This window comes from Mixophyes fleayi, chromosome 2, assembly GCF_038048845.1.
Source record: "Mixophyes fleayi isolate aMixFle1 chromosome 2, aMixFle1.hap1, whole genome shotgun sequence".
Lineage (NCBI taxonomy): Eukaryota > Metazoa > Chordata > Amphibia > Anura > Limnodynastidae > Mixophyes > Mixophyes fleayi.
Genome location: NC_134403.1, coordinates 136,251,159 through 136,277,921, shown reverse-complemented (window position 1 = coordinate 136,277,921; position 26,763 = coordinate 136,251,159). Strand labels below are relative to the sequence as shown.

Genomic DNA, 26,763 nt, shown 5'->3' with positions numbered 1-26,763 from the left:
GGCATGAGGAAATATCTTGTCGAATGGTATTGATTTTTTCTCTGAAGTAGGTGGCAAAATCATTGGCTGAGAGGGAGGAAGGGGTAGGGTAATAAATTATTATTATTATTATTATTATTATTATTATTATTACTATTACTGTTTGTTTATACTGTGCCAGCATACTTCACAGAGATTTACAATTGGGAAAAAGCAGACTAATATAACAAGATTAAGTTATGAGGTAAGAAGACCCTGCTCACAAGCTATAGACATATAGATTTTTGCTACTAGAAATATGAAATTGTAGATGATAAAATACATTTTGCACACTTTACAATAGTTTTCAGAATAAATTCAATTAAAGATACCAAAAACATGACATTCTCTGTGTCTATTACAGTCTTTCTGTATTTTCCAGTGGCTCCCTTTGATAGGAGCTGATTAGCATTGTTTTGCTGTAACAGTCCTTATTCATTCTTCGTGTGTTTGTATCCTAAAATGTTGGTTTAAACTCCAAATGAACTCAGATTATAATTTCAATGTGATCTGTTTCTCAAGATCTATAAGAAGCAGCTTTGCTTTATTAAGCACCCCCAAGATAGTAACCAATCAACTGTTGTTTCAGACTCTCTGGTTCCTAATGTGAATAAGCTGAAAGTGAATTACTACTGTTAGATATATTTGAGTAAAGGTGCCCATACAAATTATTATTAAATTTAAATCTAATTAGCAGCAAGTCACAATGTGTATATGGCCCAAAAGGCTGTCAATCCCGATGACTGGAAAAATCTGCTCAGTAATGACAGGTGTAGTGCCTAGTAACGATACTGACTACCCCGACATGGACTATGACGACATGAGGATCCCAAAGAACTACTACCCCGACCTAAAAAAAAGGACTTGCCATGATCCAGATGACTTCAAGTGACGACCCGATGTCTTGCCGAATGTGGAAAACTCCTCTTAAAGCGGCAATGGACAGACCAGGCTGCCACTCATCTAATATACGTAGTATTTTAGGAGTTAGGGGTATTAGGGTTAGAGTGATAGTTAGGGTTAAACTTACCTTTACAAGCCAGCTTTGGCTTGTAAAGGTAAGGTTAACCCTAACCCTAACTTCTAACTCCTAACCCTAACCTAAACCTTAACTCCTAACCCTAATACCCCTAACCCTGACCCCTAAAATAATACATTAGATGAATGGCAGTCGGGTCCGTCCATCGCTGCTTTAAGAGGAGTCACGTTTTCACATGACGTCATTTTCCATAGTCGGCAAGACATCGGGTTGTCACATGAAGTCATTTGGATCATGGTAAGTCCTTTTTTTTTTAGGTCGGGGTTGTAGTTCTTTGGAATCCTCTTGTTGTCTAAGTCCATGTTGGGATAGTCAGTATCGTTAAACTGACTACCATCGGTAATGATGGCATCTTACACTGTGTGCATTTATCTAACCTCTCTATCTGTGACATAGGGCCAAGGGCTAAACTTCTAAATGCTGCCAATTTGACCACATGTGTGTGGCAGAATCAAAAGTAAATCTGGTTAGTAAGGACTCAGACAAGCATGGGTTGCCCATGTGTGGGCACCTTAAAATTATTTGAGTCTCGGCAAATGATAATCAACCATATTCACCATCTCCCATAGATGAGTTTTCAAACATTATTATTAATTAGAATTATTACATGCATAATGGTTTATGTTCAGAAAGGATACAGGATTATCCATTTAACCATTTATGATTGTTAGTTCCCTCTAAAGCCAGGATGAGGTGTTTTTATATCAATGCACCTAGTTAGTGTATTAAAGGCAGATATATGACATCTTGGTACACAAACGGGTGGGCTCACAATTGTACACAAATGTATATGCACATTGTATTTAGGTATATCCAAGCAATTTAATAACAAGGTTTTAAACCTTAACAATTGCTACAAGTAATAAAGAAGAAGAAGAAAGAAGTCCCGATTGTAACTCAGTTTCGTATTTTATAAAAAGCCAGACAGGAGGCTAAACTGAGCAGTATTCTAAATGAAAGATAGAAAAGCTTATTTTATTAAAAGTGGTGGTCGGGTATTTGACTTTGATGTGACATTTGCACATCTAGTTAGACTTCATGGTTGAGTGGGTTTTCTGATGGGTAAGTAGGCACCTTGAAGTGCGCTGGATGGACCTTCAGGGCATTGGCATTTAGCATCAGGTAAATAACCTCCTCTGATCATACATTGCTGTGTAATCTATTGTCTCTATATAAATACATAATAGTAATACTTCCGCTTTGCTGAATGTATAGCTTAGGAAAACACCCTGACATAGTATTTGCACCAATAATTTTGCAGTTAGATGGCACAAATATGTACAACATTCAATACTGGCAGATTTATATTTGACGTTAGACAAGAGCTTGGAAGTTGAGTCACATAAATATAATTTAAGCAGCAAATCACCACTAGACAAAGCTAGGTCCATGAGTGGAAAGGAGTATTGTGTTAATACCAACAGCTAGTCACAGTTACATTTTTTTGCAGCAGCAGTATATTCAACCACACATATCTGACACTTGCGGCCCCTTGCTCTTCAAGCAGCAGGTCTGATATTGAAAGGGTGTACAACGTGAGTTGGCTGTGAAAATATGAAGGTGTTCCTTTCATGTACAAGATGGCACAGAGTCCTTTTATCACACCCAGTTCAGGTTGTTATTGGTAAAGCTTTTTGAGAACCCATTACTAAAATTTCTGCCAATGTGTACTCAAAAGGGCACTTAAATAAAAGATTTAAAATGAAATACGAGCCACTTGAATGAAACATGTCACCTCTCCCATCCCTCTTACTGTCACAAATTGTTTAATATGAAACCGAAGCTCAAATAAGCAGTTCTTACATTGTGGTGATTCAGTGAATGGAGAAATCCAGAAGGACGCAGCTCAACTTGTAGAGGTGCATACAGTGTCATTGACGACTGGTAGCATGCAAATTGGAGCTCATCCACAAACTTTTCCTCTGTCTTGTTATGTTAACTGAGTCATTCTAGATGTCTATTTACAAATATTTATTTCAAATGTTTCAAATGCCATCTAGGCTTAAAGTCATTGGTGGATATCATATCAGGATGTTTTGTTTAGCCATTGATTTGTTAAATTACAACCAATATGATATTTTATTTATATACAACAAGTATACTACGCAGCAAAGTATTATCAGAGGAGGATATTTACCCGAGGAGCAGTGTAACACACCTTGCTTATGCATCTGTGCTCCTGATGGTCCACTCCGTGTATTTCAAGTTGACCACCTACCATCAGTTCATGACAGACACTTAGGGCATGCACAGTAGCCAAGGATTCATCTCAGTCTGCTCTCAGACTGAGGCAGATCTCCCCCTTGCACCTCTCTATGCTTAGAGAGGCGGAACAGGAGAGTTAGTGGAAGAGCCTGGCAATGTAAAGGCGTGTTATCACTCTTTACGTGCTATGGTGAGTGGGAAAGAGCCTCAGATAGGTCTCTAGGAGAAGTAGCTGGTGATTTCTCCTGGGGCAAGATCTGTGCTCATGAGGATGACCATCAGCACAGGCCTTGCTGTAGTAATAAAAATAAGAAACTAAATAAATAAATGTAAAAAAAAATGCCAGTAAGCCCTAGCAGCTAAGGGTATGCTGGTGCTTGTATTGACATTACCGCCAGCAGGCCCAAACACTTAATGGTAGGCTGGGCAAGCTGGGATCTGTATTGCACAAGGGACAACATGACAATATGACAATATGGACTTACCATATACCAGGCAGTCTTTATGTCCGGCACCTTTAATTATGTAGAGATGGAAAATGCGACTTTCATTAATATGTACATGAAGAAATTACGTCATTTCTAATAGACACTTTGAAAATAGCGTTTTTAATGCAGCAACACCCAGACTCACTGCCTGGATTATACTGGTAGTGGGTCCGGCTATTGCTGCTTTAAAAGCGCCGTTTTCACAGTGTTTATAAGAAATGACGTAATTTCTTCATGTACATATTAATGAAAGTCGCATTTTCCATCTCTACATAATTAAAGGTGCTGGACATAAAGACTGCCTGGTATATGGTGAATCGATATTGCCATATTGTCGCAGTTATACTTTTCTGTGTTATTTTGTAGTTATAAACCTTGTCGGGATTGTCAGTGCCATTAATTCGTACCACACCTGGCATCCAGTGGTAGTCATTATTCCGATTGTGAATAAGCAACACTTACTATAGCGACTGAAGAACTCTGATTACTATAAAGGCGACAGGAAAGAAATACAGACTTACTGTAGAACACACAGAGAAGGTTTCCGACACAGCTGATATAAATTTTGTCTACAGAAAATGCCTGCAGTGGAGATTGCTGTCACTTAAAATGACGACAGTGATATTGACGGTTTTTAAGGGGCGATGCCAGATCTGGCCGCCTGTATAATCTAATCTAAGGGTTAGGTTTAGGGTTATGGTTAGAATTAGGGTTAGGGCTATGGTTAGGATTAGGGTTAGGTGGCTGGTACTGGCAAGATCTAGCTCAGTATATCTTACATTTGACACTAGCCTTGCTAGCTGTTTACCAAGTAAGACTTGAGCTAGGAATTTGATGTGCAGGCACATGCAGTTAACTCCTGTTCAATGAACATATAGCAAGACGGATAAGGAGACTTTGTGTACATTTTGAAGGTAGAATTTTCAACTGTAGTTGTCTATTTTTTTTTTTATGTAGCAAGGTGCCCCCTCTCCAACTGCATTTGAATAGTTGGGGCTAGATTTACTAAGCTGCGGGTTTGAAAAAGTGGGGATGTTGCCTATAGCAACCAATCAGATTCTAGCTGTCATTTTGTAGAATGTACTAAATAAATGAAAGCTAGAATCTGATTGGTTGCTATAGGCAACATCCCCACTTTTTCAAACCCGCGGCTTAGTAAATCTAGCCCTTGGTGCTTTGTGCAATATGGTCTGTATAATATAGCTCTCAATGAGGATGTGCAGCATGACTGTCAATGAGGTATTTGAAACTGAATTTCGTTGGTATTCTAGCATTCAATGTGGGGGGCCTCACCATTATTTATCTCCAGGGTCTTTTGTCTGAAATTGACTCTGCTTTGCAGAATACAATCTATCCAATTATTTAGCTGAAAACTGATATGTTTATAAAGTTCTTTAGTGAAAGTCACTGTAAGGAGCTTAAAGCTTCAATGGCATAATCATTGATGTCACTGTAAGTTTGAATGCATTTTCTATCTTTGCTATTTAAGCTTTTTGACCTAGCTCAGCAGCCAGTTACTCATTGACCTCAGGCATTCTACTTTTAAAAAGAACTGTAATGGAAAGAGAGTGAGACTGAGCCGTGCATATTGCATGAATGCGTCTTATTTGAAAATATACATGATATTATATTAGTTACCCTTTAATTATATACTTTATTGTGATGCTTTCCAAAATATAAGCTTATGATGAGAAGAGGAGAGGAAACCATTTAATCATGGTTTGGGTTGTGAGTATCAAACTTGCAAACTTTAAAGTGAACTTTAGGAGATTGTAATGTTAACACTCACCAACTATCTTTAATGTACTTTAGCATCTTCACTGCATAGCAGCTCCTCATATCTAGGTGTGTTTTGTCTTCACTGTGCACTCTAATTAGATGTACTTATTCAGAAGCAGGGTACCAGAATAATATTTACAAACTACTTTACTTTACAAGCAACAATCCAGAACCGATTTCTTTTGGCATTTATCACTTTGCGACCTACGTCCTCTACCCACTTTGCACACAGATTTTAAAGTAACAAGCTGTATTACAGTATAACCTTTCCAACAGCTTTACCAATAGCCAGCGCTTATTCCATCATTTGTCCCTTGGTCTTTTTTAACTACAAATTGACAGAAACTGACAAGCACAAAGGGGCCTATTTATGTAGCACTGCATTTTATGATGCATAGATGAGGATTGAAAGATATCTCATATTTATTAAAAAATCCACACAGGAACAGCCGTTCCGAAAAACGTCTGTTGCTGTGAAGGTTTACACTTACTTTTCTCGGGCTCTTCACTTGCGGTCCGCTGCGATCCTCTGCGATGTGGTTTCCGGCTTGCTTTGAATCCTTGTGCGCATGCGCCGACCGAAAAGCTTGGGCATGCGCACAGAGTTCCTGGACTGCAAGATGGTGAGTCATGTGACAGGGAGGGATCCCACGATCCCTCCACACATGCGCTGTGCAGCTCTTCTCTTCGGAGCAGAGCTGCCGGCAGTGAAACTTTTCAAGTATGTTAATGTACGGCAGCTTGAGCTGGCGTACATTAACATGATTGAAAAGTTAGTTTCATTCATTGTTAAATAGTGTTACTGAGCACTCCCCATACACTGTTATGGGGAGTGCTCAGAAAAACGATAAGAGATGCAAAGCAGCAGATATCTGAGATATCTGCTGCAATGCTACAATCATAAATAGCAATCTAGCAGTTAATCCCAGAAAAAGTTTGTTTTGGGGGATTTAACAGGGGGGAAAGCTTTGATACATAGGCCCCAAAGCCTGATAAATCACACCTAAAAAAGGATAAGTACATAAACACACTACGATGACCACACTCCTTCCTCTTTCACATTATTTCCTCTTACCTTACAGTGACATAACTTTATTTCTACAACCCTACAACTAATATATTTCTATTTATAATTTTAAAAATACTAATGAGAATAACTAATAACGATAATGTTTTATGTATCACTTATGTACTTAAATACTACTGTAGTATAATGATGTAAGAAGACATAAAACTCAGCAATGACTTCTAATATTCTTAGAGTTCACTCAAAGATATAAAATCGGGGACACTTCAATATGGTAAAACATTTGCTCATCTATATTTAAAAAAGCAGTAATGGGGAGTAGCTAAGGTCCACTCATCCTATGTACAGTATAGCTCCTAAATTACTGCTTAGTGAAATCCTTAGATGATGAATGTGAAATAAGGGTGGGGTGTGGGGGCTCATGTACCTGATCGTTTCCCGCTTCATGGGAGGGTTTTTCTCCCCACACTTTATCTTTCCACCCCATCAAAGGTGCTATAGATCACAGATTATACTATACTTTTAATGGGACGCATCTTCTGTGGAAATGCTCATTTCTCGGTGAACGTTAACCAATATAGTAAAAACATTTTGTAATATGTTGTCACATGTAATAAAGATAGCCTCAATGTCTTCTCATGCTCCTGATTATTACATACATCAAGTAGTGCCTTACCATACTGTTTTGGCAGGTTGGAGTAAAAGTAGGAACACTCATGTGGCTTAGCCATTCTCAGCAAGTGATTCCCTATCCACCTATTGACAACATTTGCACAGCTACAAAATTCTGCATGTGATGTCATAAAAGAACGGATCTGGGCTGGGAGATTACAAGAGTAGAAACGTGCAAAGACGCCTTGGTGTCTATCAAGAAAGTAATAAAGTTAGTAGGTGTGCTGCAATATCAAACAGTTGGGAACCACTGCACTAGGGGTCAGAACATATTGTTTCTCTTTTTCAAATCTATAATATCTCTCCACAACCAATTTTGAGTGTGCATGAGCAGATATTAAAGCAGTAACAACAATACATTTGCAGTTTTGATGTTGTTGTCCTGGAGTCAGCAGGACTACACTCAACTGAATGTAAAACAAACCCTGGAGGAGCCAACTCTAGGATCCTTCCTGTTCCCAAAATATTCTAGTGAGTTCAGTGAAAAGGATGGTGACTGAATCACCGGGAATAATCTGGCATTAACCTCCAATTAAATGATTTATACCCAGAATGTTTTCTCAAGTTTCATTCCAATGGAACCCAACTCAATCTACAAATCATGTGGCATAAAGTCCCACTGATCTCTATGCTGAGCCACAAATACTGTTGACATGGACTCTGATGTAGCTGCAGGAAAATATGTCTGTACTATTCTCTGATACCCCATTCACACTGCCTAAAAATCTCAGGTTTTTGCTGGGGTGAGATCAGACAACCCGGGTCGAGACTCAGTGTGTAAGGGGGTCAGTGCAAAATCCTGTGTCTGATGACCCGGGAATTAGACCCGGGACTTTTGCAGGGTTATTCCCATGTCATTCCCAGGTTGTCTGCAGTGTGAACGGTGCAACCTGGGTTGAAAAATCCGGGTCTCACATAAAGAAGCTGATTGGGGGATTAGGAATGCTGGAGGATGACATCATTTCAATGCTGCTGAGAAGAGAGATAGAAGAAAGCATGGCACACTGGCTAAAGGAAGAAGTGCGTGAGCTGCTGCCCATTGAAGGAAATCAAGAAACAGATCACAGGCACTGTAAAGGATACAACAGTGTACTATAACATAGTAAAAATACTAACAGATAACATAATAATAAAATAAAATAATAAAAGTAAATAATACTAACAGGACTGACCATGATTAAAGCAATGCTGTGAAAAGTCCTCTTTAAATGACTTCACCATTTTTCAGCCAATCAAAGCTCCTCTTGTGATGACTCACACTTATTGCCAGGGCAGACCTGGGTTCAGTATGAACGGGGTCAATCTGGGAAATTCCCGGGTCCAAGGAGCAGTGTGAATGGGGTCTCTGAGCTGGGATGCTCTGTGAAAAACCTGGGATATTGCAGGGGCGGCAATGGGAAAGTGACATAAGCTGTATAAACCACTTGAAGAGCATAGGAAGCACAGCATAGAGAGAATAATGGATCACAATTTGCCCAGTGGTTTTCTCAAGTTGGTTTCCATTTGGAAAATAATTTGAGAATATGCTCATGAGGATGAGGCCTTAAGAAGCAATAATTGTTGTCAGTATTGAAGTACAGGAGAAATCTCTGTCTTAAGACAACAATATAGCTTAATTTGGTGCCATTATGTCAAATGTTATGAAATCTTTGCCCATTATACTGGAAACCAGAGTGGCTGCAGGTTGCCCCCCTGCCCCTCGACCATAGTCATTAAGAATATCGCCTGTGACTTTCAGTGCTCTGGCTGATTATAATTTGGAGAAGAAGGTCATCATTTTTTGGCTCTCTATTAAATGTAACCAACCCCCTGCTGAACAATTTAGTGTTGTTACAATGATTAGCTGCAGCTCTTCCTAGATCCTGCTGGTTATACAAGGGGCCATGAAGCCATGAAGCATATTAGTATAGGACGCAGGAATCTTTCTGATATCATTCCCATTACGCAGTGAAACAAGGTAGTTGGTAAGGTTGCCAACACTGAGGTTCCCAAATAATTACCAGAGAAGTACCGCAAAAGTATGTCTAAGAAAACTTTTTGTACCTTTTATCTTTGTGCTAGTTTGTGTCTATTTCAGAGGGTAGATAATATTATATTTTGTTTTCTCCCACCAGAGCAAGCTCAGGACTTTCACAGGGTGGGTTCCACATTTACATTTCACTTAAATAATCATATGGTATGAGTATACTCAATACAGTATACATAAAACATAAAGAGCAAACCTACTATTGCTACTATACTACTGTTGGCACCTGGCCTGGTATAAGACAGTGGCTGCAAATATGCAGCTGTTTTTCTGTTTTCTAGACAGTGGCCTCTTGGTTGGACAGTGAAGTCATCTTGGCCTCAATGCTACATGTCAAGCAAGATTACTTTAGAGCAGTGTTTCTTAAACTGGGTCTTCTGGACCCCTAACAGTGATTGTTTTCCATATCTCCTTGCTTTAGCACAGGTGTGGTCATTACTGACTGACACATTGTAACAGATCCACAGGTGGTGTCATAATTTCTCTTGTCACCTGGAAATCCTGCACTGTTAGTGGATTCTAAAGACTGGGTTTGGGAAACACTGCCTTAGAGGATATCATTTAGTATTCAGAAGATCATAAAACTACTTCAAAATCAATGTAAAAGTCACATTTTCCATATACAATGTAATGAAATACAAACAACCCCACATCTATTGTCTTCCCATTTAAGAATCCAATGGGAATCTGCTTTCCTGCAGTAGTACAAATGGAAATGGCAAATAAACAATGTAAATAGATGGCGATTTCAATTAATATAACCACAGCGTTAATTAATTAAGTACTGAATGTTTTTGACAAACCATCTCACAATTCACAAAATATGATTCAGAGGCTCACAAAGATTGGAATCCATGGGTTGGGTACTAAATTACGGCTTAGTAAAAGCCGACAGTACTTTCCACGACTGCAGGATCCCAAACCACGGAGGACTGACATGCTGACATTCCCGGCTATTGGAAAAAGTGAAGTGCAATCATTTCGACGATTGAACATGCCGCCTCCCAGGAAGACGTCAGTTTCCACGGTGACAGTGTCATTGCGGCTCTCAGGACTCGTGTGCTGTACAATGTACATCAGTTAGTTAAAAGCATTGTACAGCACGCAAGTAAAAATGAAAGACAATTGGGACCTCAATTAAAATTTTGGAACTGCCTGGGAAAGCTCTCTGTGCCTGCTTTGCAGGTTTGTCTGTTTTTACTGTGTAATGCATTCAAACTGAGAAGGCATTAGGTTCGCTATGTTACCAAAAGAGAGCCCTATCTGTTCAGACAAAAATACTGTGACATTTCCTAAGGTACACAATGCAGTTAAAGTAGTATTCTCAATGTAACCAACACTTTACACAACTGAGAAATGTGGTCTGGTTAAGAAGGTATATGATATCTCTGGCGGGTTAATTTACTATCCAGTCATTTGACCCCAAACCTCTACAAGCAGGTCTCCGTAATAGGACTGTTAATGTTAGCTTCCTGCACTGAGAATCTTCATTAGAGTGTTAGTGAATTACCAGATAGCATCAGCGGTTCTTTCTAAGTAGTGTTTGTTCTGTCAGATCAAGTGTACAGGAGACGTGACATCACAGTTCCTGTACATGTGATCTGACCCATACAAAGGCCAGGCTCAAAAGAGGACCAGGGTACAGACAGACATTAAAATACCCTCAAATCAGCTTTACTGTCCGCAAATGTGTGTTCCTTGTAATTGGTCAGATGTGGCTACTGTCATTGTGACTAATGCAAGTTGCTTCCTTCAGCAGTAGTAATATACCCAATAATATTCCCTGAAATAGTAGTAGTAATGTACTTTAGCATGCCAGTAGCCTTAGAAGGACACAGTTATATATCAGCAGTAGCAGAAACATACTTTTGTATGTATAGCAGTAATAAGCTACAAGTAGAAGTAATACCCAATTATCTTATTAGTAGCATTGCTACCCATTGATGTCACCAGTAGCAGCCATGCCTGATGATAATGTCACCAATAGCAGCAACACCAAATTTTGGTAACCTGCAGTAAAAATGCCAACTAATAATCAGTAGAATTCCCCAAAAATGTCAAAACCAGCATCCATGCCCTGTATTGTCACCAAGAGCAATAATGCCAATTTATATCACCAGTCGTAAACTTGCCCAATGCATATACACTTACTATGTAGCTGAGAATTCAAAATAAATTAAAAAAAAACTTAACCAATTATATGGCTGCCATTTCTCACCTCATCTCATGCTGCCACCAGTATTGTGAAAACCACTATTCTCTCCTATATTAGCACTGCTCTAGTGTCTGTTGACTTCCATGTCAGTTGACATAACGTGAGCTTTGTGACATTAAGCACCACAAGACGTATCAGTATTGGTATGCAACACCACTCCATGTTCATCTTGCCCTCCAAAATCAAACTGACATCCCATATTTAGTAGAGTGTGTGTGTGTGTGTGTGTGTGTGTGTGTGTGTGTGTGTGTGTGTGTGTGTGTGTCTGTGTCTGTGTCTGTGTCTGTGTCTGTGTGTCTGTGTGTGTTAATTAAATGTAATGAATAAAAATAAATTTTCAGTGCTGCCCGACCTCAACATTAAAAATCCCAAGCACTGGGTGTCAGGGGCTATAGGGGAGGGCCACCAATTGGGCACCAGGGAATAATCTTTATCTACTATTTGCCCTTGTGTACGGTAATATGTACTTTATGTTAAACCAGCTAAGCATAGAACAACCTGTAGCAAAATAGATCATTTGAATGTGCACCGCAGCACTGAGTATTTCAGGAGATTCATTTGCCTATTGTATGGGTGTCAGGGACCTGTCCACTGTGATTGAGCAAGTAAATGCAGGGGCTGTGTGTGACAAGTGCAGGACTTTGAAGTGAAGAGGGAATGGAGGAAAGCAGGAATCCATAGACGTAGATAGATAATCCAGTGAGCAGGGTCTACTGTAAAAGAGAGCTGTGAAAAACTAATGCTGGAGATGTTTATGTTAAACACACCTCTATATGATGCAAAGTTCATACATTCAACTTGTGTTCATTCTAACTTTACCTTTTTTGTACCTCGATGTTCAGTAGCTTTACAGTTGTCGGATCTCATATTGGCCATGTTCTCTGCAATAGTATTTTTTTTTTTTCAGTTATGTTTAAGCACATTAAATAAAATATTATTATGAATTTAATTGAAAATTGAAGAGGAAACTGTATGCATAGGCTTTGCCAGCTATTTGTTCTCTTCCGGTGTACGCAGCTACTTGTAACCAGCAGTTTAAGGTTAAAATCAAACCACTCGGTTTGTGTCCATTTATTTTCAGTAAATATGGTCATCAAGTGCTTGATGAGAAATAGAAAGATATATTATCTTGTTAATTCTACAAGCATATTTACATTTTTCATGCATATAGCTTTTTAAATTAATAAAATAAACAATTTACAGTATGTTATTCCTCTTTGTTTTAGTAATTTGCTTATAAAGAGTATGTTATGGAATCATGTAAAAAGCATTGTGCATATACATTGTGTGACTACACCTCTGGAGTATTTACTGTGTAAAATTATCGATCTACATCCCAGTGACACATCTGTGTATATATGTACTTAGACCACAATACTATTTTCAAGTTTGGTCCTGATTTGCACGGTTGTGGCTTTGATTCAAAGAAGGTGGAGAAAGTGGCTTTCTAAACAAGTCCACTAGGTCTCATTTTTAATTGTAATGAACATGAGTTTTATTAATTAACAATCTGCACTCTTATCTAAATAAGAATTAATACTTTGACTGGTATTTGTCCTGAAAACACTTAGGGCCTCATTTAGTCTGGGACGCAAAGTCCATTTCAGGCGCATCCTGCACATTTCCACTGATGGAGCATGCGCAGTAAGCAACAGTTCCCTGCAGTTCCGTCTACTTTTTAGATGCAAGTGTACACTGCGACAGTTTGCGTCTCCGTGACCGTGAATAATTCAGATACTATGGGTGTCTACCCGCAAAAATGACCCTAGTTGGATCAAGCTGCAGGTGGAACAGTGTCAAAGCAAGACTAAAAACGTGTGTCAGTAATTAGGTGGCGCAAGTAGTTTGCTAGCTGCAGGAACTGGTCGCAGCTTGGTAGGGTATTACGAGTGGGACACAACTGGGGTTGCATGCCACTCTTAATCCCTTAACAAGCTGCGGCACACTCCCACTCCTACTCTTTTATGTAAGTCTTAGACGCACATTGCGTTCAACTCTAAATGAAGCCCTTAGTGTCTGATGCTGAATTCGGAGCAAAGCAAAAAAAAGGAGCAAATTTGCACCTGGACAAACCGTGCTACAATGCAAGGGATACAAATTGATTTCTTTTTTTTTGTATGTAAGAAAAATACTGGCTGTTTTTTCATGTAGCACACAAATACTTGATAACTTTATTTTTACACGGAAATTAAAGTTGATCTATGACATGCCGTATCCCAACTATAAATCTGTCCTTGCATTTTAAATTTACCCTCCCCTCTAATGCAACATGGTTTTGCCAAGGTGCAAAGTTGCTTGTTTCTTTGCTCCTATCTCAGATTCAGACCCTTAATGAGATCTGCCTGTCACAGATTTTACATTTTTCTTTAAAATATGATTTTTCCCCTAAATATTATCTACATAACAACAGCTAGAAATATGAATATAAGATCATATATGAAGGTTTCATAAGAAACCATTCCTTGTTGTCATTGGCAATACAACATTTTCTAGATTTACTTTTGATAAGCACATGTTTTAGTTTTTAAGTGTAAAATCTGAAACGAAAAAATATCATCCTTGGATTTATACATTTAATACAATTTAATGCCTGCATACCTGAAATATTTTGTCTTCTAACCTGTGACTATATTGCTCAAACCCACACACTAGATCAGTGTTTCCCTAAACCATTTAGTAGGGAGCCCTAACAGAGCATATTTTCCAGGACATAAGTGAAACAATTATACCATCTGTGTCAGTCAATAATGAATACACCTATGCTTCAGCAAATAGATATGGAAAAAATGCACTGATAGGCAAATCCTAAGGTGGTCCTAACACTGCACTGTATGAAGAACAAAATACCTTACAAGAGATATGGTTCAAGCAGTGATGCAGTTTTTCTTTAAATTACCCCCTAGAACTCATTAGATGTGGTTTGCCAATAGGCAACAATCATATGTTGCACTTGTTTAAGCAGCCTCTCCGTTTGTACCACTGGTCTTATCACATATTATTGCATAGGTGCACAAACCCAGACCTCAATATCTACCAACAGGTCATGTTTTCATGATTTCTGTATGCAGAATTACTGATTAATTCACCTGTGCATGAAAAAGGAAATCCTGAAAACATGAACTGATGGTAACTCTTGGGAACTGAGATGAAATTCAGGTGTTTTGCATTAACATACACAAAACTCAGTAAGGGATGCTTGGAATGTTAACGGTTACCAAATAATGCGACGGAACGAAAAAAGGTATAAACAGAGATCATGAATTATTTTACGTGGAGGGATGGTTACAATGTGCAGGAGTTCCTGAAGTATAGGTAAAAATAAATCTAGTTTGGTACTATTTCTCCAAATCATATGGAAAATGTGTGTGTTTCTAATGAGTGTGTAATGTGTAAACGTTTGTAATGCATATAAATAAATAGTAATTACAAGTTTCTAAATCGATATTTTATGTATGGAAGAATTAAGAATATTTAGGGATATTTTTTTTTGCATAATTAAATTCGTATATTTCTGAAAAAATGGTCTCAACTGTAAAAAAAACTATCTAAGCCCCAGATTGTTCAGTGGTATTTCTCAAACGTCTTTGGTGACCTTCCCTAATCCAGATCATTTTATACCTAACCCCCAGATAAATGTCATGAAACACAAGGAAGTATTACGGTTTAATATTCGTTACCAATTGGAAGTTGGCAGCATCCCTAAATTGATCAAACACAGATTCGCTTTTCAGGTGTAGAATCAGAGAATGTGATTTTTAAAAACTGACAATTTTATGCCTGATATTTCATTACACATAATAAATACCTGTCTCCCTGTCATACTACATTCTCTGCCCGCTGCAGGTATGGGGCTCCACCGCAGCCGGTAACATCTGTGTTACCACTCTCTATAATATTATACTACGAGGCTACAGGAACTTGAGTTTGAATTAGTGTACATAGTTTTACTTTTTTATTTGTACGTACTATAGCACAAGAAGATCATATAGTTCTGTATCAAATTGTAATTCCTTCTTAGGTAGGAGATAAACACCGCTGGAATGTAAAATCCTTTTATTTGAAGATGCAGATAATTAATATGCAGAATCTACCTACAGTAGGTATCTTGTACTTGTTAATAGTAAATAAAAGAAGAGCAACACGTGTACGTGTACACCTGCTTAACCGATTCAAAGTTTGTCCCACATTACCCTTTATCAAGTCATATTTATATTTTATTTAATGTAGGAAAATATAGATGTATATATGCGTGTGTATATATATATATATATATATATATATATATATATATATGTATATATATATATATATATATATATATATATATATATATATATATATATATATATATATATATATATATATATATATAAATAGAGAGATAAAGTTAGTTAAATATGAGAAGCAGAGTGGCTACATATCTTGCTAGGTGTGTGGACAGATAGTGATGTGAGAGAGGATACAAATCCAGTGAGTTAATCCTAAATATTACCTCTGTCGTTATAGGGTTGTAAATGCATCGCACATCGTTGATATTTAAAAGAACAGGAAGATCTCAACCATCTTGCTAAATCCTTTTGTCAGCTATTGATCTCTGTAAGTTCAGTTGGACAGGCTTAGCCACTGATACACACTTTTTGATAATGCTTCCTAATATTTAACATGCCTGTCCTGGCTCTATTATGAGCCCTGCACAGGTTTTGTGTTTATTATACCTCTGGTACCAAATACCGCTTATTCCACAGTCCTGTTACAGGACCAGTTGGCAGCGAGGGGGTAATTGATACATAACTCTCCAAAGCAGAGGAGAGCCAGTTTTAACATTATCAGTATGACACTTGTCTTTAATGCAGCAATGATCGTGCAGAAGCCCTTGCTAATACTCCCAGCAATCAGCACCGCTTTGCAGATACCAAAGGATATCTATTTCTACAGCATGTCTTCTCACTCAGTTCTCCTAACCCTAATGTTCACATCTTCTCATTTACATAGTTTTATCCAATTTAACTCGCCGCTTTAATCTCCAGTGTCCATTGGGAGCAGCATTTACCCTGCTCGCTCCATTAAATCTCAGCTATAACTGATCGCCCCTGGGAGGGTTTAGCAGCATTTCATCCCTTTCTGGTGGGAACATCTAGCAATTTCATGCTTACCCGGGGTATCTGAGGAAGCTCTCCCTGTCTTCCAGCCAAACATATGCCCTTGCCTGCAGCTCAGGTCCCTAGAGGTGGTATTAGCTGCTCAGAGTAATGCGTCCATTTCCTAGTCCTGTCTTATTGCTCTATATGGCTGTGATCTATTTTACATTAAAAGAATCAATCAACTGATAGTTTCAATGTATTCACTGTGGCTTTAAAACACTGTTTCCTAAACTGGATTGTAAAGAGCAGCAGTTTGGGGAAAGAAGTATGTTGCAGCCTTCTGCATTTGTGCTTAGTAAGGATTTTATCCATATTGCTGAGCCATTGTTTTGAGCAGTTTCCTTCTATTGCCGTACTAGATACATTGACCAAAGGGTCCAGCGTTAGTGTCCCCTGTATACACCACCTCACCTGTCTATAGGAGAGCCAATTACTCTTATACACCCTGGGCGATACTACTGTGACAATATGCCCTCACTCCACCGGGTTGTTTGCTTCCAATTATATAACCGAACACAAGAACGAATTATACAGACACAATGTCCAGATATTCATACCCAGATTATTTGAATTACTAAATCCATGAAGGGGAACTTTCTGGATTCACTTGTTGAAATTTGTTCTTATATAGCAACTCCACTAGTTCCACTAGGTGACTGTAAATGGGTTTGACTCACTGATGACCCCAAGGTCAGGACTTCTGCTCAGTAATCCCACAGTCTGAAAATACAAAACACACTGCCCCATGCCCGTTTCTATTTATCTTAATCTCTGCTGACACATAACATATACACTGGACTGCAGGACCTCTGTCACAAGGCTGGGGAAGCTTCAGTATATTGCTCTCACACATCATTCTCCGAACCAGAAATAAATACTTTTAGTGCCTTCATCATTAATTATCGAAAGGAGCTTTTTATAAACTCTGCTGGTTTGTTCCTATGTCAATAAAAAAACCAAAAAATCGGGTTCATTCTTTAATGTATCATTAAATCCATACCAAGAGCTCTTACCCCCACACAATTCATGAGCAGGCCTGAATTTTAAAACTAGCTACAAAGAATAGAGGCCTAACTTAGCATAATAGCAGATCAATGGCACACGATTTATATTCAGCTGGGCATATGCGTTTGCTGCACGAATCATTAAATAGTTGTAGGGTTAGAAGTGTTTAATGTTAAGATGATATACATGCAAAAAAAAATATTACAGGTATATGAAATATGTAGTGTCTCAGAACTTACTACTTTACATATTATTATTTTTTTAAAAATATATGAATGTAAAAATAAAGAAAACAATGTTAAAGTGCAAGCAGTAATCCCTGAGACTGTGATTCTTTTTTAAGGCGGAGACAAGCGCCTAAGTCTAAATGCTAACAAGAGGGACTCTCCAGATTCAACTTTCACTCTGATCAGTCTCTCAGCCGAGTTACCATGTGTCATTACATCTGTGCAATCATTTTCATATGTGTTTGTTGCAAATATTAGACAGGCACGCATCCCAGCAATACAAACAAGCTTGAAAGAAAAGCCATGTCCAATTGCAAGAGAAAGGTTTGTCGCAAGATCTGATATCTAGGATTCTTAGCACAAACTCATATTCAGATAAAAAGACAACGCAGTGTATTGTTTTACTCAGTAACATTAAATCTACTGTACTTAGATTTAATTAAAGAATTCTGTAACTCAACACAAGCTTACAAAAATTAACACGAAGGACAGCAAAAGAATAAAAGCAAAATAGGCAAACACACAAAGACCTTGCTAGGACCCATGAACCGCTTTCACAATCTGGGTTATTATTTTACGATTTAAAGCATTTGTGTATACTTTTCACACAGTAAAGTGCTATTGATGCTCTAGACAGATGAAAGAAAATACACTGTAATGTAAGGCGAGATAAGGGACTAACTGTTAGTAGTTACATTTTGGATTGAAACTTTTCTTTGTAAAAGTGGGTTTATAAAAAAATGATAGGTGGAATCTATTACTGCAAATTATATTTATCGTAAAATGATGTTAAAAACACATCTATAAATAATTACTCTCCACAGGTGTTATGACACATTTTTACAGAACTTCTCGGGTTTTTTTCCCCTTTAGGATATGTCAAATGTAAAATTCTTAAACTGTTCATTGACACAAATATTTCTGTTAATGAGACAAGTAATGTCATGTAAAATATAAATGTTCGGGTTAAATAGAGCTTAATTATGACATCATTAAATTAATAAAGGCCTTAATGAAAGTGTTGCAATGGGTTTAACGAACCACGTAAAAAGCCAACATGACACAAAAGGATTACTCATTAGTGCAGTAATTGCAATGGATTCAGTAAAGATCTGGACTGTTTGGTGTGAGGGTATTTGCTATGTAGCGATCGGTAAAAGAGAAAATTGGTCATCGCCTATGTTTAATCGCATCCCTAAAAAAGAGTCTTTAAAATAGAAACGTTAAAAACTAATCCGTGGTTATCTTTGATATAAGATATATTCGTTTTTCCCAATAACAAGATATTGAGATTTATATGAGTGACTCCACTTATGTTAATAAAATCACTATTTTATGTTAGACAGATTGTGCAGCTATATAAACTTGCTATACTTGTTTTCTTTAGATATATCTGGGGTTTTAGCAAAAATAAAATATTTTTTTCTCCGATAACAAAAAAATTATCTTTGATTTAAAACACCTGTTCCGGCATAGATTAACTAATTGATTTATAAACTTTAATAACAATATATTGTAGGACGCTTTAAAGGCGAGCATAAATACAATTAACGAATCTGTACAATGATAACGATTTTAACAATTTGCAATTACATTCACGTGGATCCTACATTTTGATTGATTGACATATCAACTAACTATTCGTGGGAAAGCATATCTATACTAAATATATTTTTTATAATATTTGTTCTGTTGGCGACCCAATGGATATATTGAAAACACTTCCTAATAGACACTCACATAAAGGGATTTTGTTTAATCCAAACCAAATTTCACAAAAAATTAACGTAAATGCGTTGATGTCTTAGCAATTGCATATGTAGATATATAATGTAGTTGAGGGTTTTTTTTTTTCGACTATATTTAGGTGCGTTTTCAAACAAGTTTAATTGGCAAGTTTGTTTCATTTCAGCTCTACAACTGAAACATAACAGTTACCTTTGAGCAACATGACAGTCAAATAGATTTATGAAATAAATACGTGTATTTCTTTTTCAGTTGAAAATTTATTTAGCTTAAACTTCATCTCCTCATTCAGATGATATTTTTTTTTATCTTAAAGCAGGGAGGACGTTTAATAAACTATGTACACAATATGAATCCGCAACGTCTAGAATAAAAAAAATGTCACCAGGAATGTACAAGAAATAATATAAAACAAAACCGGGAAAAGAAATACAGTAACATTTACAAAATAAAAAAAATGAAACAAAAATAATTTCTAGCCTCAAATGGTTCATAAATAAACAACAACATGTACAGAATGTGTATGTGTACGAAAGTCATAAAGACTGACCAGTGTATGGAGTTTTCAAAAGTTAAAACAAAACGAAAAACAGTAACAATTGATATATCAAAAAAACAAATAAAATCAATATCCCATTCTATAGAACTCATAAATACTGTACATAAATCCCCGATTTGCTTCCATCTAAAATTAGTTTAGGAAAGAGCATTAAACTTGGTTTCTAAAAGAACGAAACATTCTGTTACCTTAACTGTCTCATTTCTTTTTGAGTTTTTTTTTTACAAGAACATCAAAACATTTCTGTACAAAAGAAACAATGTGAGAGAGTTCTGGGAAAATGAACAGAGGGGCAGGTTGTGGATTTGCCCTGGATCCAGTGATGCAAGAGGCTGTTTTCTCTCGTCTCTCTGCTTCATTTAGTTATGGTTTTTGTTTATAGTGCATGTCTCTGTCCAGGTGAGGCCTCAGATGTGTGTGAGTGGCACAGTGCCGTTTACCCCTGTACCTGCGCCCTGGTAGTGTTGGGGCAAGCTGTGAAGTCTGCTGGTTGCCGCCGCTGCAGCTGCTGCCGCTGCCGCAGCAGCAGCCGGATCCCCAGCCTCCCCCCCACTGGGTAAGTACATACTGATCATCTCCCGTAGATCCCCTGGGCAAGGCGGCCGGCCGTGGGACCCTCCCACGGTCACAGGTGGACTTACACTGGGCTCTGATTTAACCAGAGAGCCTAGAGCCCCGAGGGCCCCTGAGGATGCTGCCGCAGCAGCTGCTGCAGCAGCAGCCGCCGCTACCGCGGCTGAGGACGGGGAGCCCTGGTGTTGTTGTTGGCTTGAGGAATAACTCAGCGCCCCATAACTGGAAGGAGATGCGCTCATGTAACTCTGGGCGCCGGGCAGGGGGCTGTATTGTAGAGCACTCATGTCATAGCGGTGCATTGGCTGAGGAGGTGGATGTGGAGGGGGGTTATGGTGTGGGTGATGGTGCGGGTGGTGGTGGGGATGATGAGGGTGATGGTGCGGGTGGTGCCCCCCGCTGCCAGGGTGCTGTTGCTGTTGCTGACTGTAAGCAAGTTGAGCCTCCTGCATCATGGCAGCCGCCGCCGCCGCGGCTACAGAGCCAGGATAAGCCCCATTAGCCCAACCGTTCATGTGAGCATATCCTCCGGCCCCGACTGATGCCCCTGACCCCGGGCTCTCCAGACGTTGCACCACCACACCTCCAGGTCCCCCACCCCCCACTGACCCACCAGTTCCTCCTCCTGGGCTCAGGCCGACTCCCATGTGTCCTCCCCCGGCCGCATGCAGCAACCCCCCGGCCAGGGAGTACTTGTCCTTCTTGAGCAGAGTCTTGGTCTTCCGCCGAGGCCGGTACTTGTAATCCGGGTGCTCCTTCATGTGCAACGCCCGCAGCCTCTTGGCCTCATCTATGAAGGGCCTCTTTTCGGCCTCTGACATGACTTTCCACTCGGCCCCCAACCTCTTACTTATTTCCGAGTTATGCATTTTAGGATTCTCCTGGGCCATCTTTCTTCTCTGCCCCCTGGACCACACCATGAAGGCATTCATGGGCCTCTTCACCCGATCCTGACTGGCCTTATTCCCCCCTCCTCCCCCGGCTTGCCCTGTGTTACTAGGGGGCTGAACCCCGGGGGAGTGTAAGTCCGTCTCCATCATCATACTGTACATTCACACAGCTGGGTCGAGTCTCTTTATATAAAGCTGGTAAAAGGTTTGGGGTACAGACTGCTGCACCTATTTGTTTCTCTACTTGACTCTGGATGGAGGGTCTCACACTGCTACCAGCCAACAAAGTGTTACTGATAGGGAAAGTTGTGAACAGAGGAGCATGAGGTCTGTGTGCTGAAAGTCAGCTCTTGGGCTGCAGTAAAAGTTTCTTCTCCGTCTTCAGCTGATGCTGAGCTCTAACAACAGGTGCAATGTCTTATACAGCCAACGGGATCCGCTGCGCTTCTGCCACCAGATAAGACTTTAGCGACTCTTCTCACTTTCTCTGCTCTGCTTCTGCTTCCTGAGCTGCTCTGCTGGATCACAAGCTGGGAGGTGGATGAATAGGATTTAGCAGCTGCTGTTACCACAAAAAACACAGGAGCCAGGTGGAAGTTTGCGACATCGGAACGTTTGTCACACAGAGAGTGAAAATAAAAAGTACAATGACAAAAAAAAAAAAAGAGTCCTCACAGTGCAAAACAATCTAAGAGATGAAAGTCCCAGAGTGAGAGAGGGAAACAGTGGGGATATGCAGCTGAGTCAGTGCTCTTGTAAGTGTAGCAGTCTCTAATATAGGAGGTGGTTTTGTCTGCTCATTTCCCTCCTCGCCTGCGGCATCAGACACTCAGAGCAAGGCGCACAGCAGCCATACGGCGCACGCCGGCTGGGATTAAATGATTTTGCTATGGCCAATGGGAGGCCGGCGGCCGACGGGGAGGGGAGGGCAGAGCGCAGCAGAAGGGGGAGGGAAGGAAGGAAGGAGGTGTACGCACTACTCTGCCTGCCTCTGGGTGTCCGACTGCTGGGAAAGGGGGTATGATTTGCATGGCACGCTGCCCTATGACGTCAGGGGGTGAGGAGTATCATCTAGAAAGGGAAGGAGGGGTGATGTGTGCTTAAAATAAAACATGGTGGGAGAGGGTCACTGCCTTTTCAGAATATTCCCCTTTATATTTACTTTTATCTTTCATAGGTTAGAAGGGGGCATTATAAAAGTCTTGGAATATGTCTAGTAATAGTTGGCAGATATTACTTCTATCCTCTTGGAAAGTGATGGGAAGGAAAGGTTTTCACGTGCTTTCTTCCTTACGTTTTTGTCATTTATAACAAGATAAGACTAAAAGAAAAATAACAAATTAAGCATGTCCTTTGTGAATATAGAAGGTCATATAGAACATTACAAGTACTGTCCAAGTTTGTTCTAATTGCAATCTTTCTATCTAGGTAATGGCTAGTTATAATTGGTGGAGAAAGTAAAACAGAGTTGGCTAACTGGCCTATCTCCAGTGACAACCAATGGACAAAACTGTGATTTTTTTTGGGGGAAAGTAACTGTGAATGTTTTAAATATCAGTCATATAAGTCTTGTGCTTCCCGTAGTATCGGTATCTCGCATTGTAATGTTAAATATCTCACTCTACACATTTGAAGCATAGCTTAATCCACCACATAGTCCATATTCCCCTATTCTTTGATCTTTGGAGAGAAATCTCCCTCCCCACATGTTTTAGTGGTGAGTCTGTATTTGTGTGTTCTGGTTGTCTAGGAGCAGATATTCGTCAGATTTAAGGATACGGGGAGCAGGTGTAAGTAGTTGCTAAGTGACAAGAGAGAGACAGTTACAGATTGTGCCAATCATACATGAAGGATCCTCTGCCAGGGCTGATAACATCTTATATGCAGGCGGCTAGGGGACTTCAGGGTATAATTAAGTTCTCATTGTAATATACAGACAGATAGACCAGTTCTTCCACTGCACCTGATCTCGAACGCGCAATACGAAAACCAGAAGAAAATATAAGCAAAACAAACAACGCAGCCACAATTCACCAAATGTAACATTGGAGCAAGCGTGACAGAAATGTGTTTAGGAATAGTATACAGAATATGGATTCTATACAAAGATGTCACAAATCACAAATATTCAGCAAATAAACGAATTTAATAAACTCTCCTGAAGCTGAGTGGGTATTATTAATGTTTTTTTAAGTGGATGGTTCTAATTGTAGCTTATACCTCGAACACAAATAGCATATATACATATATATATATATATATATATATATATATATATATATATATATATATATATATGTGTGTATATATATATATATATATATATATATATATGTATATATATATATATATATATATATATATATATATATATATAGGCTATGCACATACATACATATTGTACATACATAAACAACATTTTTGTAAAAAAAATTCTCAGGTGCCAGATACACTTTAATGTGATGAATCAAAAATAAAACTCTGGGCAACTGGCGGTGTTATTCAGAGAGTTCTGCACGGAACATACAGAATGCTTATAAGACAAAAGACAAATTGTTTTGAAATCAATAGTTCACCTTTCAGTGCCCGAAGTTTGAGGCTCACTACAAGTGCAACATTCCTTGTAAGTACAAATAGATGAACCACTCTACCGAGGCCAGTACATTAAACCATCCGTGAGCCGCCTACATCTCCTCTCAATAGACAGAGGAGTCACTTTTCCAAAACAGGTCGGAGCAGTAGTAAGGAACAAACAGTGCCAAGAGACTTTATGTGTATTACATCTGGATGAACGGCTTCTAGAGAGATCATTTTAGAGCCAGTATACAACTTTCCCACCGCTGAATTGGTGCCAACTCCAGCAAAACAAAGCAGCAACAAACAACAAAAAGTTTTAGCTTGCATAAAAATCCTAGCAACTTTTATTCTCCAAATTATTATTGAAGTTTTCTGCCAAAAGGCATCCCAAAAGAATATATATTTGTGAGAATATTTCCATGCGATTTTAACAGTGGTGTTCTGCAGTGAGATAAACAATGCGTTATATATTTGCTTCTGAAATGCCAGTTGTGTAATGTACAATATTCTCCAGAATCATATACTGAAAATAGAAAGCAGACCAACTTGATACAGGTGGTCACAATCTGGTACACAGAGGGTACATTGGGAAGAACCCTTGTCTTTCAGTACTTTCAACAATCACCAGTGTCTTCCTTATCATTGCATGGCCAGAGCGTAGACAACCTGTTGCTCTCTACTCTAGATTGGTGGACGATCTGCTGCAGTTTACAGAACAGCTGGGGGTTGAGGGTTACCGACATCTGCTCTACTAAATGATTGACGCTAGATGTTGCTATTTACAAATCATAACAGGTAGCGTAATAATTTCAACGCAGATGGTAATATATAAATTGTCAAGCAGAGCCCTCAGGTAATGCTCACAGAGCAATCCTCCACCATTCAACAAATACTACTCATATTTTTCTTACACAGTATTTAATTTGGGTAATTGTTTCAGTCTTCCCAGAATTGGAAGAGATTTTGTATGTCCAAATAACAGTCAGAAGTAGGTGACCAAGGTGATCTCAGTTTTACCTCTGCCTATATCCCCAATTCTGAGTCATCAGCAGGTGCTGTACATTTTAGAGGACACAGCACCCACCCTCTTCCGAGTGAGTGATCTGCGATATAGTCTTTCCAAAGAGTTCCATCGCCGTCTGCTGGCTATAAACGTCGACGGCCTGGACCACTATCAAGGCTCAAAATGTAAACAGGTTACAAAGAAACTAGTGCATCCCATTTTAACCACGGGAACTACTTTTGATTTTTTTTTTTTTGTTACATGTTCTGATCAGCCTATGTAAAATATCCATATGTGTATTTTACGTTAGATTGGAAGGTTACTCTTTGCGTATCCATTTTTTAGACGAATGAAAATATATTTGTGACTCTCCAACTGTGGTAGAACTAGAAATCCAAGCGTGCCCTACTATCTCTAGCCTGGCAGAGGATGACAAGTCATGCTGTTGCTTCAGTTACCACAAAAGATGGAGAGCCACAGGTTGCCTAATAAAAACAAATCGTCACAAAATTGGCAAAATACATACATACAATAAAATGTATGCTATTACCATGCAGATTTTAGTACTCAATGGTAAGTGATGTGCACAGCTACTCACTAAACTAGCTATTAAACCGTGTATACATTATGTACTGTAGCGCCGTATTGAAGAATAAGGATGGATGAGTCTGTCTGAAGGGTTCGGCCACAGTCTCACCCTGTGAGCAATACTGACACATATAATTCAGATTTCACAGCTGACCTGCTCTGTAAACCTCAATCAGCTTCTAATTGAAGAGAAAACAAAATATTGCTTCCCTACAGCAGAGCTAACGATTTAATCATTATATCAAACATTATAGCTTTTAATTAGGCTAATGCTGATACTGTATGGAAAGAGATAATTCAATACAGTTCTTGATGAATTCTGTAATTGGGTTAACAACGGAGCAGTTGGGGAGAGACGTCAATATTCAAGCTGTGCAAACCCCTTGGATAGTAAATGAAAAGACAAGCTGGAGCCCCAGACAGAGGGAAAAGGGCGCATCCACCTTGTAATCTGCTTTACACAGGAAGCGGCACACAAGTAACTCAGACCACTTTCTCCACATGCATCTCTGTGCGTTGGACACAAACACGAAGAAAATGTGTCTGCATAAATAATTAGATGTACCTTGCCAAACACGGTACCAAAGTACAATAATATAAATGCATCTTGCAATGTGATTGTAACTGAATAATAGTTGGCTTGCAAATAAACCACTTATTTATTAATAAACGTCAGTCAAATAAAAAGTAATCTCAACAACAAATACTTAAACTACATGGACAATTGTACAGATGACTCTTAAGCTTACATTAAGTACTATTGCACCCATGTATATAACTTCACAACACAATATAATAATGATACATTAAAAAATATATAGGCACGAGAATAAACTAAGTATCTGAAATCTCCCAAGTGACAAAATAACCTTTACAAAACTGTGTAGTAGTGGAAAATGGATATTAAGAAAATGGTTTAAAATGTATTATATTGAAAAGCACAATTAAAAATAATTTGATTTACTTGTTTTATTTTTTGTAAATA

At 38.8% G+C, this 26,763-nt stretch overlaps 1 protein-coding gene across 1 annotated transcript; it reads right to left on the bottom strand.

Annotated features, from left to right (window-relative positions):
- Positions 1-17,574: 17,574 nt before the first annotated feature.
- On the bottom strand, positions 17,575-22,564 carry SOX1 (SRY-box transcription factor 1). Its single transcript, XM_075200021.1, has one exon. It carries the CDS (start codon positions 21,770-21,772, stop codon positions 20,555-20,557), a length of 1,218 nt encoding a protein of 405 aa, XP_075056122.1. The 5' UTR covers positions 21,773-22,564; the 3' UTR covers positions 17,575-20,554.
- Positions 22,565-26,763: the final 4,199 nt, after the last annotated feature.